This window comes from Paramormyrops kingsleyae, chromosome 14 (assembly GCF_048594095.1).
Source record: "Paramormyrops kingsleyae isolate MSU_618 chromosome 14, PKINGS_0.4, whole genome shotgun sequence".
NCBI classification, from domain to species: Eukaryota; Metazoa; Chordata; class Actinopteri; order Osteoglossiformes; family Mormyridae; genus Paramormyrops; species Paramormyrops kingsleyae.
Window position 1 is genome coordinate 9,863,903 of NC_132810.1, and position 18,484 is coordinate 9,882,386.

The window sequence follows — 18,484 nt, forward strand, 5'->3', positions numbered from 1 at the left end:
TCGCCATTATCTGTTATCTTCAATGCCCAGTATGGAAAGCGGTGAATTTTAATGATCGGCTTTTACTTGCATACCACTGTCGCCGCGACTTGCTGTGGTTCCCCTGAAACTGCTGTTTGCAGCTGACTCGCATCGCACCAGGGAAAAGATAAATCCCAGGCCGGCAGGAAGCGCTAAATGCGGGACGCGCTCCGCACACAGAGCCGAAGGACTGTTTTTATCAGGCCAGGCGGGAGTCACTTTGCTGCCATTGTAATGTCTGCCCAGCAGTGCTCTGGTCATGCACGTATAAAATCCGCAGTAACACTCACTTTTATCATTGTAGTTCACCACTCCGGTCACTCTTGTTATTTTTACTGGAAAAATGAGCAGTAGCAAGTGTAATAAAGTCTCAATATCGTCACACAGGAGAGTGTTTCACACCTCGAGCGGTCACAGTAATTGCACCTGGCTTGCTTGACACCACGGGACATTGGTTCTTCAGAGAGTCCAGGGCAGTCCCATGGCTCTCTATTAAGATACACTTTTTAATCTGATGAAAGGATTGCTGTTCTGATGAAACTACAATCCGAGTTGAATCTTTCTGTTCCACGGGTAATGTCTGTTCCAGTTTAAAAAAAAAACCCTATAACTTTCACCCACTTTACGTTTTTAACGAGGTTAAATCGGGCAATGTGCCTTAAATAGACTGCTAAAATGCAGTGATTTATCATTAGATACATTTTTATTCTATTTTAATTGTGTCAATTCTTGTTCACCTGAACCAATAAAGGCAACGACACGCCCATTGATCGGGACCAGCTGATTGTTTGGCGCGTATCCGGTTTGCTTCAGTCAACAGTTTAAAGTTATAATTTCAAAGCTGTAAGCACGATAGGCCAGTTTTTCTTAAAAAAAAAGAAAAGAAAAGAAAAAGAAAAAAAAAGCTAAGATCATGGGAAAGGTTCAGTTTTTCGCTCTCTGGTCCTTAGGCGAAGCGCCCCGTCAGTTCATCAGGTAGGTTAACAGCTGTCTCAATTAAGTTTGCCTTTTATTTCACTCCATACCGTTTTGTAGCGTTTATTATAGCTATCAAATAAAACCCACGTTGTTTCGTGTTTATTTAGAGATAATCTATGGGTACAGTGGATCTCATAGCCAGTAATATTAAGGGCAGGGTTGCCAACTTTGGTCAGCTGGATTGTAGGTTATTAATGCAATAATAGGCTTATAGATTTGCCGTAAGACTTCTTACGTGACTCAGAAAGCGTGTGTCACTTGATCCAGATGCGTGAGTTGGCAACCCTGTTTAAAGGACTGTATTTGAGTTTTACTGGTATTCGTGTAATCGCAGTTTAAAATAAAATAAAAAATGTCTGTCTTGTTCCCCAGCAAGTGCAACCGCCTGTACTATCAGATACAGGTGCCCTTACCTTTGCCCATGCAGCTGGTGGTGTTCAGTCTAGGAGACTGGGCCATTTATTCTAGTGGGACAACCATCTCAGTTGAGGTGTTTGTAAGCCAGGACCTGAAGCCGCAGCTCATCGGGACCCTTTCATCTCAGACAAGGTAATTGAACATTAGCCAATTCATTGTGAGGTGGTGGCACTGGAATTGGACATCATTTTATTTTATATAAAGACGTATATTCTAGTCTTTTCACTTGACGCGGTGCTCCTCAAACCAGTCCTCAGGGATTCCCAGACAGTCCAGGTTTTTGCTCTCTCCCAATTCCCCGAGGACTGATTTAACACCGATTTTAATATGAGAAACCGTTGCACACAGTTGTGTTGTGTGCAACTTAGGCCTGTGCTGTTTGTATTGGCCTGTTACAGCCCCGGCCTATCGTGCCTACCCTCCCCCCTCCCAACCAACCTTGTTTATTATTCATGGATATCTTTTGAAGGTGCCTCGTCTGGGAGGGAGACTGGAGATTGGATCTGTTGACAAAGGCTATGCAGAGATCAGAGCAAGGCATCTATGGAAAAATTGTTCTCACCGTCAGTGGGGAGGTACAGTACAGTTTACTCATTGAGATCTAATAAACTTGTGCTGATTATCCCCCCTAAACACCCCGGCCAGATTGAGCAGGGTACTCTACCAGACCTTCTGTAATGTGTACATTGTTCATTTACTCTTGACTGACCGTGACTGATATGCACCTGGAACAACCTGCTATTCACTGGCTTCCAGAGTCCTGCGGGTGCCCAGCAACCTGTAGATGTCAATAGTGACAGGCAGGTCTTGCTAATGCAGTGATGCAGAGGCCCAGTGCCACACTGGAGGACTTACCCGCTGTCAATTCACAGCCTTAAGAAGGAATTGCAGGCCCTTTATGTTATGAGAAGGTTAAAAAAAAAAAATCACTGAGGTGTATTACTGATTTGAAGCCTTTGGCCCACAGGTGACACCAAAGATTATCTGCAGCACTCCGCTGTCGTCACAGAAACGCCTCACTCTCACTGAATGGGACACATGTCAACAGGTGAATCTGTTCTGGAAAAGGTTAACAATGAATCATGGCTGTGGGCACAGTGCTGACTGGTCTATAATGCATTGACTAAACTCTGCACTTTTAAAAATTTCTGCAGCTTCATCCTCTTCAGTACAAATACACGGCGCTTGTGCTACTGTTGAATTAATTTTTTTGCTGATACCTGAAGCAGGTTAAAGCACTGGATGGGACAGCCTTTGAGGAGAGTAGAGTCCAGAACATCTGCTATGCAGATCTGAAAAGCAGCAAGGCCAAAGTGGAGGACTCTGGTCAGAAAGCCAAAAAGTCACCTGTATGGCCTACGGTATGAAGTCTCTTTGCGTTTCCAAAAAACTAAAAAGCACTTGGAGCTGGTAACGATGCATTCTGTAATGGGGGGTGGGGCTGTCTGGCTGGTTGCCCTTCGACTGCCTCCAGGATAAGACTCCCAGGCGGACTGTGATTGGGACGCGAGGCCAGCTGGTGTTTGAAGCGGAGGAGCTGGGCAGCTTCAGGGACTCTGGACAGGTGTCCAGTCCCCAGAGACGGAGGCTGAGCTCACCACCTTCACGGGGACAGCGTGTCCCTCCGGCAAAGAAGTGCCGGGCAGGTGAGGAGGCCCCGCCTCCCTGTGCCGGGCAGGTGAGGAGGCCCCGCCTCCCTGTGCCGGGCAGGTGAGGGAGGTCTGGAAACGGCGGTGGCATAAAGGCTTTTATGCTGTGCACTTTTCTTTGATCCTCTTAAGTTCTTGCAGTGTCTGTGTAGCTTTTTTTAAATGGCTCTTGCTCCAGTACTAATTGACACTTGTCACTGGTCCCTCATCGGAAGCTTGGCTCAGCTGCACTTTATACTTGACTGGCTCCTTGCCGGTTACATGCTTCTGATGTTCTGTCTTCCACTTTGGACAGAAGCATCTACTAAACAGGCCCAAAATGAAAAGCTCCGCACTGATTTCTTAAATCCTATTTAATGAAGTTTTTCACGAACTTGTGTGTGTGTGTGTATATATAGAAAATAAAGACTGAAGGTGACATTAAGTCGGTGATATTTTAAGTCCCATTATCAGGAATATTCCTGTTTTATCACCTGTTACTACAGGGACAACTTTCTTCTGGTATTGTCACTAAAACTGGGATTTAAACCTGTGTGTGAGATGTCTAATGCCATTTCCCCCCCCCCCCCCCAATCTGCTCTGGGGGGGCTCTAACCTTTGTTCTCCCATGGCTCTCGTGTCATGCAGTGCGCCCATCGACACGCTGGTGTCACGCCATGTGCATGAGTGATCCGGAGACTGCTGTTGTGATTGGTGGAGAGGCTATGGACCAAGCACAGTGTAGGGACACACTTTGGAAGCTGGAGATAGGTGAGGATTGTTTTAGTGTTTGATCAGAAAAGGAGGATTTCTGTGATACTGTGTTATGGCTAAGTATGTACTGATCTCGTTAAGTTTTTAAAAAGTGAAATATGACTAAGCATGAGGGAGATGGAAGTAAAGCATTTAAATGGTAGAAGTTTAGTGATACATTTATCACAGCATTGTCAGTAGAAGGCCGACGAGCAGGCTTTGCAGTCAGCCATCCTCGGGGGAGCTGTATTCAGCAGACAAGCCTTACCAGCTGTGTCTTCTCTCGCAGACAGCAACTTTTGGTTTCCGATGGACTCCCCTGGGTCTGGGCACATCCCGTGCTGTTCCCGTGGTCTCTCTGCAACCTTTGACCCAGAATCTAAGGCGGTGTATGTGTATGGTGGTTTGAAGCAGGACGGTCGCCACGGTGACGTCCACGTCCTCGACACCCTGACCTGGAAGTGGAAGCTCGTCGCCGTGAGTGTCGGAGTGACCCGATTTGGCCCTTGTGTAAATCGGCGGCACGTGACTGAAACTTCCCCATCCCCCCCAATATATCCCCCAGGCCAGAGGAGACATCCCAGCCCTGGCGTACCACAGTGCCGTCATCTACAAGAAGGAGCTCTTTGTGTTTGGTGGCATCCGGCCCAGCGGATGCCCCGATGGCAGGGCCTGTAGCAACGCCCTGTACATCTTCAACCCTGAGTTTGAGCTCTGGTACCAGCCCATCGTAGAAGGGGACCGACCTCTGCCTAGATTTGGGTCAGTATCCAATAAAAGGCAGGGTTCCCTAATTCCGGTGCTGAAGGGCCAGAATCCAACAGTTTACAGATTTCCCTGCTCAAACATCTTACATCTTAATCGGTAAACTGAGGCTGAATAGGTGTCTTGGACGTTCCTATATGTCCCTTCAGGATCACAACTGGGGACCCCTGTGTTTGGGGTCCCGACCTGTGGCTATAGAATGCTATATATTTTTAAGCCATGGTTTTTATTATATATATATTAAAAAAAAAAAAAAAAAAAAAAATTTTAAATACAACCTCTGTGTTCTGATTGCATTGGGGGGGGGGGGGGGGTGTAAAAATTGAAATTTGTCGTGCCAGTTGAAGTTCACCAAGTCACTACCCCGGGACAGTTTTACTCGCCCATGAAATCTTTGTACAACAAACTGGTCTGCAGTCTCAAAGGTTGAGAATCCCTACCTTTGGAGGGTGATTTGGGAATCTTCAAGGTCCTATGCAGATGGTACAGGATGTGAAGCTGGGCCGTAGGGTGTAATGGGAGGCTCACATTTATTGTTCTGAGCAGGCATTCGACAACACTGCTGTCAGACAAAATGGTTATCTTCGGTGGGAGGAAGACCTCTGCCTACCTGAATGACCTTCACATCCTGGACCTTGGTAATGTCTGGTGAAGCAGTCTGCATTCACGTCTGCAGTGTTTTCACATACATTTCAGTTCAAGTGTGGCCCTAGCAGGTCATTTGTGTGCAATTCGTTTTTGTTTAGCCAAAGGTCTGAAGTGCTCATTTGAGCAGATTGATTGCCCTAGTATTGCCGCCTCTTTCTTTAGTGAGGCTGTTAACTGTATTAATATGGCTGAAAATCCTGACTCTGTCACCCATGTGGACTGGGGTTAATCTCTGCTGCCTTAATACATCTTCTCCTTGCTGGGATCTGAAGGTTTTATGGAATACATAGCCGTGAAGTATGAGGATGTTCCACCACTGCCTCGTGGGTAAGGAGTCTATCAGTGTTCCATGGGGTATCATTGTTAGTGGTACCGTGTCTGACCAGCATGGTGGCACTGGGTTTGCTGTCGTGTTCAGGTTCCACGCAGCTGTCTCACTGGGCCACAACAGGATCCTCATCAGCGGGGGCTGCTGCGCCATGGGGGCCCTGCAGGACCTGCATGTGTTCAGCCTGGGTGAGTGTGTGTCCTTTGGTGGTGACCTCAGGCCCCACGTGAAGAGCAATCTCTTCTCTTTTCAAATGAACTTCACTGTCATGTGACTTGAGAACTTGGTTCATTTTCACCATGCCGTTGAAACCATTTATCAACTTCTCATGATTGTGATCAAGAAATTAAGATCTTGGCTTCTTGGCAGAGGTGGAGAATTCAGGTCCAGAGAGTACAGGGTCTGGATTTGGATCTCCACCTCTGCTTCTTGGTATTTTAAGCAAGTCAATTGCAATGTGTCATTTTTGTATATGTATGTAAATATCTAGTTTTTAAAGAATTGCTTCGGGAAACCTGTTGGATAATTGGCCTAGTGTGGTCTGGAGAATGTGACCTGACATTTCCTGCTCTGCCTCCTCTGGCACAGAGACTGGCTGCTGGAGCGCAGTGTCCTGCCCAGCTCTCCGCTCCCAGCCCCGCGCAGGCCACAGCATGTTCAGCCTGGGTGCCGCCGACTCTGCAGATGAGCGCGACGTCAGCTGCTATACCCTCCTGGTGTTCGGGGGCTCGGATTGTGCCGGAACCTTCTACAACGACACCATCAAGTGTGCTGTGGAGATCCCGGAAGTGAAACTGGGCCCAAGCTCCAAAAGGTGGTGCTGAGGTTAAATGTGGAGTGTCGTCCCCCCCCCCCCGTTAGTGGTGTGTTCTAGCACTTAATTCCTGAGACGGACGGAAGGAAATGTGTGTCCCTACTTTAGGGGGTGAACTTGGTGTCCTCCTGGGCTGTTCCACAGGCTACCATTGTGAACTAATCGAGAGGCAGTAGCAGCCTGCTTCAAAATGGTGGTTTTTGCGGTTTCAGGCTTTCTAAGAAGCACATGACCTGCAACTGGATTTTTAAAAATATTTTATATATTTTTTTTAAACGGATAGGGATTTTTAAAAAATGGTAGCTTGTGAGTTGCATGAAGCACTAAGTGCTGTTTTACTCCATGGTTCAACAATTGGACATTTTATGCTACTTCGATGCACTTGGTGTAAATATAACCAGCCTTTCAAATCCAGCAGCAAGATGGATCAGTGTTTTTTTAAGTGTTCAAGTCTGCTCATGAAGTTTAGTGTGCCTTCATCAATGTACATAGGATCACTAAGTGTCACAGTTCCCCCTGGTGGACACATGAAGCAGTGACATTTTATTTAGCACCGTAATGAGTCTTGGGGATTTTACCACTTCGTACAATAAATTGTTTTAATTCTGTATGCATGTATATTCACTTATTTTCATGTGGTGATGGTGTCACTTGCCATAAATGTTTGGCTCGTTCTGCAGTGTAACGCTGATGTGGAAGTGCAGTGTTAAACCATGTCAATAAATGGTTTTAACTATCAAAGCTGTTTACTTACTGCAATCTTTAATACAAGATGAAAGACCTTAGAGTAAGTGGCGTTTTGCTGGCCTCATGCACGCAGCTCCTCTGGCGTGTCCGGCTGGCAGGAGGGGTGGCTGACCTTGAAAGCCTCCAATGTCAGCAAAGTTTCGTTAAGCCCCTTTATCGTTGGGAACTGACTCATGTCAACCTTGAACCTGAGGGATACAGATGTCAGAGGATAAACTCACTTTGATTTCTTTAAAAACCAACTGTGCTACATAAGGGCAAAGCACCACCTCTGCTTGGAGTATTTTTCTTTTCTGGCAGTGGCTGACTGGTCTTACCTTTCGGCGTTATAGACCTGGGGCACCAGACAAACATCCGCCATCGAGATCTAAAGAGAGGTGAGGAGACCTTCCAGCATTTGATATCTTTGGCCATGGGAAGCCTGTCATATGTTTGCATTCTACTGCCAACAGCCTTTCAAGTCAAATGCCTTTGTCTCATCACTTTGCAATTTTGCAAAGTACAGGTGAGTGGAAATAACAGCAGCAATGATCTAGTTCAAATTGTGTAACTAGGAAGTATACAAAAAAAGGTCAGCTATCCAAACAAGACTGATGGTTTGTCAGTGAATACAAAGCAGAGATTAAGCTTGAATAGCAATGCATTGGACTAACATTTTTGCTGTAGAGCATACAGAATCGGTGTTTGGGAATCCTGTTACCTCATTGCCCACACAGAACTTGCCAGCCGTCTGCTTCAGGATAGGCTCCAGCGCTACGAGGCGCACATAGAGGAAGAAGCCATGAACCAATGACAGTAAGTTCCTGAACAGTAGATGCTACTCCATGCAATAGCACAGTGACGTTTGCATCATTGCATTATTGTTACACAACACCCACCTTCAAACCCACGGATGATGAAATGCTGAGCCCAAGACACTTTCTCATCTCCAATCTTCTGCAGCAGGTACAGATTCTGAGTGGGGGAACATAATTAGGGGGTGAGGTTGTGCGTGCAGCACCCTGGGATATGGAAATCCAGTCAATGGGTGAATCTCAATACCAAGAACGCAAAGACTGTACTTGCTAACTTGCATTCCAAGAACGAATTTGGGAAGCAATGAATCATGGGACCGGTATCATTTGGCGAGGATGCAACCGACGTATCCTTGATATTTGGGGCGGTGCAAGAAAGACATCTGGGAATTTACCATCCTCTGTACTTGTGTTCTTAGTATTACAACTGGTCTTCGGCAAAATGGGTACACGAGAACACAAGTACGGTCAAGTACGCATATTGAGAAATGGCACATATGAGTAATCCAAAGGGGAAGCACCAGCAGAATTAAGTGACAGTGAGCAAGAGGATTACATGGTGACTCGCTTTAAGAACCGTTCCCATTCTGACCTGAAGCTGTGGTTCATTCAAGCCGCCTGATGTAACGGAATCATTCTGACCCTGGTATTTATTACCAGGAACTTGAGATTTGGCCCATAATCTATTAATGGCACGGATCCCCAAACCAGCTCTTCCCAGGATGGTCTACTGGCAGACTTTCATTCTGCTAAAGCAGTCAGTCACGCTTATGTGCCTAATTAAACTAATTTAGCCTTCTCCCACAGTGAGGGCAGGTTTAAAGTGAGATGGGGAAACCTGAATATGTACCAGGCAGGATTAAGTAGCCATATTTGTAGAGGTTTTTTCTTTAGTGGTTAAGGAAGTCTACAAGGTGAATAAGTTTGGCTCTGCTGTGTGTCACCCACCTGCAGGGGCTGTATCCCCGAGACGATGAGGTCACAGATCATGCGGACTTGGGCCCGCTTCTGGGGACTAGCAGGCAGGAGGGGGGGGCTTGGCCGGGTCTCCTCAATGTACTCTATGATGGCCAGCTGGGAAAGAGCAGAGGGCCACTGTTAACAGAAGGGGAGTCCCTGCAACCAGACTGTGTCGAAAGGCTACCAAAAGTAGCCAGTGCCATATTGCTGTAATTATTTATTGGAATAAACATAGGTCTTAGAGAGCAGGAGCTCACCGACTGTGACAAGGTAACGCCATCGATTTTAACAGTAGGCACTTGGCGCATAGGATTCAGTTCTTTGTACTGTTCCGTCAGCTGCAATGTAGAAAAATGCATTTGAGTGGGGGCTGATTTATGCAAATGGTGTTTTAGCTGTTTAGTGAAAGATATGGGTCTCGTATTTGACATGCATTACTTCAACTCGCCTTTACCTGCTGGCCTCCATCTTTGACGAGGTTAACTGGCACCTGGTCATAGTCGATACCTTTAAGTGCAAAAGCTGTAACAAATAACACTTAGATCATCTTTCATTTGTGGACAGTATACATTTCCCTTATCCAAAAAAGTATACAAAAACTGCTATGAAGAGATTTTGAAAATCATGCAGCTGGACGTCACAGAGCAGATCTTTAATTTTGCAACCTACCAGTCCGAACTCTCCAGGAACAAGAACTTCTGAAATACCCGTAAAGAATGGGCTAGAAAACAAGATAAATAAATCGCAATCATTGTGTAAAACCGCAGTGAAATAAATTAAAACATTGAAAATTTGTTGTACTTTTCACCTTCGCTTGAGTTGCCATAGCCTTTGGGTGCAAAGAGTACAATTCAAAAATTATGGACGTGGTAAAAAAGAAACTTTTCCTCCGACGCCTTAGTCCCGGCAACCAATCAGCTTCGCCTCTAAATATCCTCCTCCTTCCCACAAATTAATATGACTAAGCTTTTTGGTGCTCTGCGCTCTGTTTAATCCATTTATGCAATATTAAAACTAACACCTTATTTACGATACAACTAATAAAATGTTTTATTAAATGAACATCCGTAGCTTAAATAGGAAAAAATTACCTTTGTGAGGCAAGACAGTGAGACATGCATTGCACAAGAGGTTACACAGCAAAGTATCTTACGTTACTGTTCGTGTTAAAAAAATGATACTTTATTGAATGCTCCCATTCTGAAATGACAAGCGGGTATAGAAAATTGATGGACAAATGGATTTTGGTAGAATTGCAGAGCCTGAGTCTGCAGAGAACTTTTAACTGATAATTATCACATATACTAATTATATGAATTGTACAACAACTTGTTAGAAAGTTGTTAGTTCTTTTACCTAGAAAATGAAATAAAATTCATTCTTGCTGTACATCTATAAACTCAGGAATGGTTTTCTGTTGGATTAAAGGGAGGATATTACGTACAACTACGTATATGATTTTTTTAACGAATTAGAAAAACGACAGGTGGGTTTAATTAATTTTTAACCAATCACCAGGCAGGTAATAGGAGGGTTCATAGTTTTCTTCGCATTTTATAGGTCAATGGTTTGAGGCTTGAACCAATGGGCTTCACATGTTGGTGGGCGTTTTCATTCAAGGCAACGATTGGGTAGTTTGTTTGGCTTCTCCCCAGTAAAACATACAATATTGAACTGAAGTATTTTATTTTTGTTGGTCAAGTTCTTAGTAGGGGGTTACGGTTTAATTTTTTGTCAAAAATTAAATTGTATTTAACAATATTATGGCAACGACATTAATAAGATCACTGTCGAGGACAAAGGTAAGGCAGCACGGTGCCCGACTGCTGCGTTTAGTGATTGGCAACGCAGACTGGGTCACGCTGCTTGTAGCTCACCGTGTTCACTTAAAATTTTTTTAATTCAGTATACGTCCTTCGTTTGTTATTAACAACTTCGTTGTCAACAAATCCCGTTTAGCAGATGCAGTTATTTGGTGGGCTCATAGCCTTCTATTTGCAGCCACGACCTTTCATTGCTTACGCTAAGGGCTAAACATCGTCGTTACCTGAGCATGGTCTTGAGTATGAATAAAGCACCTCAATGATTTCACCTCATTATGCCTTTTTTTTGCTTCTTAATGACCACTAACAAATGTGTCGGTGGTAAATAGCCTAATGGTGTGTGCAAAAGTACCTCCATTGAATTGGGCTCACCCCTCACTCCCCTACTGCTCAGTTTACGGTCCTGTACGTATATAACTACACATTCTCTTTTCAAGGAAAAAACTTTAAACGATTAACTGTTTACATAGGGTTTCTTCACCTGAAATGTTCATTCTTGTCAAAGGAACAACTTTGATAACACGAGCATAAATTCATTAAAGCACAATCTCCTGATGTTTTATATCTTTTCAATTTGCAGGTTCCCTTTCAGTTTGGGCGTATGTGTTACTCCTCTGTGGTAAGATCGCTTACGAATATTTTATAGTTGCAATAACTATATTATGGGTTGCAGGTCTAGTTTTTATCTCGTTCATTTACAATGGTAAACATGTGATATGGTTATAGTGTTACTGTTAGAGCTAAAACCTGTAATGAAGGCATTTTAAACTTCCAGCCAACAACGAAGCTTTTCATTGATGGGAAGTTTATTGAATCAAAGACTTCAGAATGGCTTGACATCCACAATCCTGTGAGTATTACAAGCAAATCTGTTTCCATGAAGAATTTTTCATCTGCACTGGTGTTTCATAATGTGTCTGCTACAACCATGTTATTCACGATTACGTGCACCATCACGTGCAGGAGCTTCAACTACGTCTGGTTCATAATTGACCACTGTAAAAAGTGAGGTTTACGTATTAGCAATTAGGGCTGCACAATATCACGTCGTCGTATAACATCGCCATATGTTACATTTACGCGAGTAACATCGCCATATTTCTAAAACAATACAGTTGACATTAATCAAAATAAACTGTAGTTAAATAGATCTCATGTACCAACAGAGTGTGTCAAATGAATTGGTCGTGTTGCCGCGAGTTGTGAACAAGAAATGCCGAGAAATGTGATGTGACTATTGCGCATGCGCGCGATGTATTGCCGATCCATATTAACGTTGGTATATCGGAGAATTTGATATTGCGGGGAACTCGATAATATAAAGGCAAAGGGCTGTTTATAGGGTGGCTAATGAGGCAAAATTTAAATATTGGTATGTAAAATTTCACCTGGTTCCTGCACCCCTTCATATTAACCTGTTTCCATAGGCCTACTGGATACACCTGGATTTGGCTTCTTGCATGTAGCATGCAGCTTTAAAATGATTTAAGCTGCAAATACGAATAAAGGATGATAAACTTTTCAAATGTGTGTATGTTTGTGCTACAAACTAACATCTGAATTGCACTTCACGCTATAAACAGATACATACACAAGCGTAGTGAGTCAGCCATTGTAGTGATGAGTGTGGGCCTCTTGTTTAATTCCATCACCTTCATTTGTCAGACTTTGAATATTAACCTACTTAACAATGCCTGTATTATGAATACAGGGGGAACTTCACTTGTAAAATACTGGCCTAAGGTTCTTGCTGTTATTTCCAGGGTGAATACTTTACTATCTGTATCATGAGGTACCTGGTGAGGAAGGATGCATTACCTGTGTGTGTGTGTGTGTGTGTGTGTGTGTGTGTGTGTGTGTGTGTGTGTGTGTGTGTGATTTTTATGCTAACCCAACCAGGCCACCAATGAAGTCATCGGTCGAGTACCTAAAGCCACCCAGGAAGAAATGCTGGCCGCGGTGGATTCCTGCTCCAGGGCTTTTCATTCGTGGTCTGACACCTCCATCTTGGCCCGCCAGCAGATCTTCCTACGTTATCAGCTGCTCATTAAAGACAACATTGTAAGGCTGATATGTATTCTTCTGAAAACCAGTACCTTAGTATGACCATAGTAAAGCCTGAACATGACAATATTAAAGTCCTGAATGCTTTTTATCGCTCTAACTTCATACCCCCAGGGTTAGAGGTTTGAATCGCACCTCTGTGTGGATTTTTCATGCTCTCCTTGTCATGTGGGTAGCTGACTCTTTAATTACCTAAAAAAATCCTAATGTTTTTTTAAAGCCACTGTGATTGGAGAGCGAGGCATGTGAATTTCTCAAAGGATTCCTCTGCAGGAATAGTGCTCTTAAAAAGCTGGGCAAAGACTTGCTTCAGCGTTCCTGTAATATGAACCCTGAAACTTCTGTCCCTTGTCCCGGCCCGTCCTTATAGAGGGAGCTGGCGAAGCTGATTACGCAGGAGCAGGGAAAGACTCTGGCTGACGCAGAGGGAGATGTGTTCAGAGGGCTGCGTAAGTCGGAATGATTATCACTGTATGCTGTTCCTGGTTATGTTCCTGCTGTGCTGGCTTTCAAAAGGCCAAAAATAATCATTTAGCTGGCATTCGAGTTGTCCAAAGTCAGATGGTCTTTTGTTGATTGTCAGCCTTTTTCTTAGAATGGCGATCAGCTGCCGCTCTCTAATTTCCATTGCTGAGATCTCTTGCTCATCTTCACTGTGCCAGGTGACCCCTGGCTTATGGTTCTTGTTGGAAGTACTCTACTGAATTGACCAAGTCGCCAGAATCGGCCGGGAGAGCCGTGCATTGTTCTGCTTGGATCTGAAGGGGCCATGACATGCAGGGACTGATGCCTTCCTGCTTCTTTCCCATTCAGAGGTTGTGGAGCACACCTGTAGCATCACCTCCCTCATGCTGGGTGAGACACTCCCCTCAATCACCAAGGACATGGATACCTATACCTACCGCCTGCCCCTAGGGGTATGCGCTGGCATCACCCCCTTCAACTTCCCAGCTATGATCCCACTCTGGATGTTCCCCGTGGCCATGGTGTGTGGCAACACTTACTTGCTCAAGCCGTCCGAGAGAGTGCCTGGCTGTGCCATGCTACTGGCCAAGATGCTGCAGGACTCCGGGGCCCCAGATGGGACGCTAAACATCATTCATGGCCAGCATGCAGGTGAGTTTCCTGTTGATGGTTTTGAATCTCATAGGTATCCTTAGTAGGTGTTTCTTTCACGGGAGCCGCTGACCCCTGTGTGCTCTCCCACAATGCACGGCGTCTGTGGTTTTTAGAGTTGACATGTGACATGTTATGTATATCTGTGATCACCGCTGATGTTTACTGTGCTCTAACTTGTCAGGTATATGATTCTTTGTCTAAACCTGGCTAAGTGTCACTGACCTCTCGAGTCAGCTCACCTTTGTGTTCTTTGCTTGGCATTTAAACGAAATGCCTTTGCATCTGCATGGTCTTTTAATTCTGCTTAGATGTTTACAAATGTTCTTCAAATTAATTTTTATTTTGTATCAGAATAGAAGTTGTAACTTTTTTTAAAAGTACTGCAATGAAATGAAACCAGTAGACCCTGAATCAGCAGCTGATTTAACCTGTTAGTTCTTGTTATTTTAAACCTGATCATTAGTAATAATATTTACAGGATCAGCATTCTATCACTGGGGGTGGGTGGGGGGGGGGGGGAGAATTCTCCCCCTGCTGGCATTTTTTTTTTGATATGGTGGTCCTTGGCTTTGTGTTGCTGATGGAATTCAGCCCTCCGGGAAAATTGTTGAGGAGCCCGGGCCTAATATTTCCTGTTTCTTTACAGCTGTAAACTTCATCTGTGACCATCCTGCCATCAGAGCCATAAGTTTTGTGGGGTCAAACCGGGCTGGCGAATACATCTATGAGAGGGGTTCCATAAACGGCAAGAGGGTGCAGTCCAACATGGTAGGTGTCAGACAGTTGGCCTGTTCCTTTCACTGAAATTGGAGTAAGTGCATGTCCCAGAATGGCCAAAAGGTGGCAGTGTCATTTCACTTTGACGGTAAAGGGGGCTCCCTGCGCCGGGATTAGATCTGTCCTCTGCGCTCGTGCTTTGGGGATGACCTCATATCTAAGCAAGGAGACAGACGGATTTTTATTTGGGGTTCTGTGTTGGCTAAGCAAATTATTTTTCTGTGTCTTAAGCATGCATAAAAAGAGGCTCTTGCCTCGTACCACTGTGAAAATTCAGCCACTTCAAAACGATGAATGGTTAAAACTTTTATTTCAGACTCAAATTAAGAAGCAAATTGAACTGACAGGCTTGCCTGTAACTGCGGCCTTTCCACTGAAATGTCCTAAGTGTAGCAGATGGAAACGAGGGCTTTAAATGTTCATTTTCATTATGCATCATGCAGCATAAACAAAGGTAGCTGGGCAGTTGTTGTTTTACCCAAACACAGAGAAGTGTGTTCATTTTTAATGAGCCATTCAAAATTCTGGTATGGTAAACGCTAATCTATAATTATGTTTTCTGCTTACTAATTATGAACCTGTTTCAGTCCATGTTTAATTGTGTATTTTTCCAGTCTGAACCAAAAAAAAATTGCTGACAAGAATGAGCCTTTGTGATTTGTATTGGAGTTTTGATTATTGGGTGGGTCACAAAGACTTTGCTCTTCTTAAGTCCTTCCAAAAGTGCCTGCTCCGTGACCATGTTTCAAAAGTTTTAATTTGAGGTTTTAATCTGGAGAATGATTTGTCATAGTCAGGTTCCTAACTTCCTAAGCTTTGCACAAACCTTGAAACTTCATAATAGTGACATACTACGATTAGTCATGTTGTGGTTTTTAACGGTTTTAACTTTTAGCCCAGATAAATTGTAGTACAATTAAATAGGTGTAATTTTTTCCAACTGTTCATTCTGTTCCTGCCGTGGTATCTTTTGGATGTCGTTACCCCTCTGGGCCGGTAAAGTGCTCAGCGGCTATTTAGCAGCATATAGAATATTTTCCCGGCCCTTAGGGAGCAGGCCTGACCTCCCCTGACGTAAACGAGCTTGGGCTGAGTGTGTAATCGCCGTGCCGATCCCACCGCGGTCACGCGGGTCGCCGCTCTCCACTGTTTCGCTTGGATCCTTTTCCAAAGCAACAGCTTCAACAACAGACTGGGAGAGCCAGAGGCCGGTGTCCTCAGGGCTGCTTTGCATGTTTCCAGGGGGCGAAGAACCACGGCGTGGTGATGCCGGACGCCAACAAGGAGAACACGCTGAACCAGCTGGTGGGCGCGGCCTTTGGCGCAGCGGGCCAACGCTGCATGGCTCTCTCCACCGCCATCCTAGTGGGCGAGGCCCAGAGCTGGCTGCCCGACCTGGTACAGCGTGCCAAGGCTTTGCGTGTCAATGCAGGTACCCCGCCGCCTCCGCCACCACCCTCACCTGCTTTATCCATCCGCGGAGGGCCACCCACACTGGCGGGCCCTGGAGGGCTGTCACAAAACCTGTTGTCAAGTAGAGCTTCTCCAAAACAGTGGCTACTTCCCAAGAGTAGTGACCCAGACAGTGAACCACAGGACAGGAACCCCCAATAGGAGTCAAAATTCAGTGGGTACAATGCAAAGCTGTCCAGCAGTAGTTTTTCAGTGGGCCCTGGAATTGGAGTAGGTGAGATGCTTCACCACAAACTGGTTTTGGAACCTCTGGCAGGTGACCAGCCTGGGGCAGATGTGGGGCCCCTCATCTCACCGGAGGCCAGGACACGGGTGGAGAGCCTGATCCAGAGCGGGGTGGACGAGGGCGCCTCACTGCTCCTGGATGGCCGGAAAGTGCAGGTCAAGGGCTATGAGAAGGGCAACTTTGTTGGACCTACCATCCTCGGCAATGTCACGGTGAGCATGTTTTTGCCAAGCAACCATCCCATCTTTGGTCAGTGTGGATTGTAAATCTGTGATGTATAGACGGTGTCACATGATTTGCTGCCTGTGTATTTATATCCACTGAAGCTATTTGCTCGCATTCATGTGACCTTCAGCCTCAGATGAAATGCTACACGGAGGAGATCTTTGGGCCAGTCCTGGTCGTCCTGCAGGCCGACAGCCTGGACGAGGCCATAGACCTGGTCAATAAGAACCCCTACGGCAACGGCACAGCCATCTTCACCACCAATGGAGCCACGGCTCGCAAGTACACACACGAGGTGGACGTCGGTCAGGTAAGGCTGGGGCCACTTTGTGCGGCGTTTCCCAGCCTTCCGCCGCTGGAGACCCCGGCTCTGAAACGTACAGGAAAAGCTAATATTATGACCCTTTTTTCCCCTCATTTCAAATATTGCCTTGTTTGCTTAGATTCTAAAAACTGGCCCCTGAAAACATACCAGCCAAAAATAGTCGAGGCAAATATCTGCTCTCAAAGGTTAAAAACAAAAAATACCCACATTTTCCATGTGCTTAATGCAGAGGTAGATCTTAAATGTAAGTCCTCCCGGAATCTCTCTACATTCCCTGAAAGCGCAGTGAGCCTCTGGATTCACTGTTTGCAAAGTGTGATGCCCCATGTTTGCAGTTCACATGTCAGCCACCACAGCCGCCCCCTTCCCCCGAGGTTAGGGGCCTCTTCAGGTGGGAATGCTCCGATTCCGGATGCGTGGCGACCCTGCCACGCAGCAGCTATGTACGGGGGGCTCGTGTGAGCGGTGATCTCCCTGTTCTCGCAGGTCGGAGTGAACGTTCCCATCCCCGTTCCGCTGCCCATGTTCTCCTTCACTGGATCCCGGGCCTCATTCAGGGGCGACACAAACTTCTACGGCAAACAGGTAAGTATCCCTGTCAAGCTGGGGAAGCCCATGTCGGGGGGGCCGTGATTCCTCTAATCAGTCGGGATGAATGAATTCTCTGGAATGCCAGTTCATTGTACTTTGGAGGAGGCTTGGATGCTTTGGGTGGGCATGGAAGCCCGTGTAGGTCTGTGAGGATCATCAGCCGGTTTGCCTTGTATCAGGTGAAGCTGGTCTGTGTGCTTCAAGCTTGTGTTCAAGGTGCCAGTGTAGCCCATTGCTGAGACTGTGTCTCTCCTCTACAGGGATTCCAGTTTTACACCCAGATCAAGACTGTAACCTCACAATGGAAGGCAGAAGATGCCACTTTGAAATCGCCTGCCGTCACCATGCCAACCATGGGACGTTAATGTGACTTCCCTGTCCAACGGTTAGGAAAAGTATATCTGAAGTTTTCCTTGCTGCTCTGGATGCTGAGACCACTTGACTACAGTATACAAGCCTTAATGTGTAGATGGATAGCAGTCCTGTTTTTTAAAATCATTTTATGGTGATTCATGACCTATAACTTCATGTTAAGGTTGTTAAAATCATGCCCCATGCAGTCCGGTTCCTAGATGAACAGGGCACCACTGAAGTTGCAGTGTATCTATAGAAGATGTATTGTAACTTGTTTAATTATTCAATAGTTAGATATGCAATCGTCAAATACAAATCAGAATGCAGATAGTATAGATTTATACTTACACATATTTTGACCGATAAGGATGTTTTTGGCCATGCTGTGTTGGATAAAACCTTTTTATTCTGTTGCACGATTCACAATCATCTCTCAAGATATCTCACAAGTCTCTGATGTGTGTTTAGCCTAACAGATCATTTAGAGCATTACACAAGTCAGATGTGTTTTCTCATGATCTCTGCAGCACTTCATGTAAATGTTCCTCAATGCAATATCTCCATATATTCACTGTATTCATGTGTGAACTAATTCAGAAAGCACAACATGTTATTTAAAGGATTAAGGACATTAAAATGAACTCCATTCGCAAC

General features: G+C 45.2%; 3 protein-coding genes across 7 annotated transcripts; 2 read left to right on the forward strand and 1 right to left on the reverse strand.

The window, feature by feature from the left end:
• The first annotated feature begins 506 nt into the window (after positions 1-506).
• Positions 507-7,093, forward strand: LOC111852363 (uncharacterized). 2 transcript variants are annotated; one of them, XM_072699272.1, is made up of 13 exons: positions 507-996; positions 1,372-1,548; positions 1,886-1,991; positions 2,384-2,464; positions 2,646-2,777; positions 2,891-3,062; positions 3,693-3,815; positions 4,087-4,274; positions 4,363-4,559; positions 5,109-5,200; positions 5,483-5,537; positions 5,629-5,726; positions 6,127-7,093. In XM_072699272.1, exons 1-13 carry the CDS (start codon positions 935-937, stop codon positions 6,360-6,362), a joined length of 1,719 nt encoding a protein of 572 aa, XP_072555373.1. In that variant the 5' UTR covers positions 507-934; the 3' UTR covers positions 6,363-7,093. The 2 variants fall into 2 exon arrangements, with proteins under 2 accessions (XP_072555373.1, XP_072555372.1); XM_072699271.1 differs by having other exon boundaries at positions 508-996; positions 2,643-2,777.
• gstz1 (glutathione S-transferase zeta 1) lies at positions 7,094-10,257 on the reverse strand. 4 transcript variants are annotated; one of them, XM_023828229.2, is made up of 9 exons: positions 9,945-10,257; positions 9,523-9,574; positions 9,308-9,375; positions 9,111-9,191; positions 8,842-8,967; positions 7,978-8,053; positions 7,800-7,852; positions 7,417-7,466; positions 7,094-7,287 (listed from the first exon to the last, which is right to left on the reverse strand). In XM_023828229.2, the coding sequence occupies exons 1-9, from the start codon at positions 9,972-9,974 to the stop codon at positions 7,161-7,163; spliced, it is 663 nt and encodes a 220-aa protein (XP_023683997.1). In that variant the 5' UTR covers positions 9,975-10,257; the 3' UTR covers positions 7,094-7,160. The 4 variants fall into 4 exon arrangements, with proteins under 4 accessions (XP_023683997.1, XP_023683996.1, XP_023683999.1 ...); XM_023828228.2 differs by having other exon boundaries at positions 9,302-9,375; positions 9,945-10,256; XM_023828231.1 differs by lacking the exon at positions 9,945-10,257 and adding an exon at positions 9,662-9,934 and having other exon boundaries at positions 9,302-9,375.
• Positions 10,258-10,452: 195 nt separating this feature from the next.
• Positions 10,453-18,483, forward strand: aldh6a1 (aldehyde dehydrogenase 6 family, member A1). The gene is made up of 12 exons (XM_023828376.2): positions 10,453-10,655; positions 11,257-11,295; positions 11,452-11,526; positions 12,576-12,737; positions 13,111-13,189; positions 13,554-13,856; positions 14,506-14,627; positions 15,879-16,068; positions 16,366-16,547; positions 16,691-16,870; positions 17,372-17,470; positions 17,737-18,483. Exons 1-12 carry the CDS (start codon positions 10,617-10,619, stop codon positions 17,839-17,841), a joined length of 1,575 nt encoding a protein of 524 aa, XP_023684144.1. The 5' UTR covers positions 10,453-10,616; the 3' UTR covers positions 17,842-18,483.
• Position 18,484: the final 1 nt, after the last annotated feature.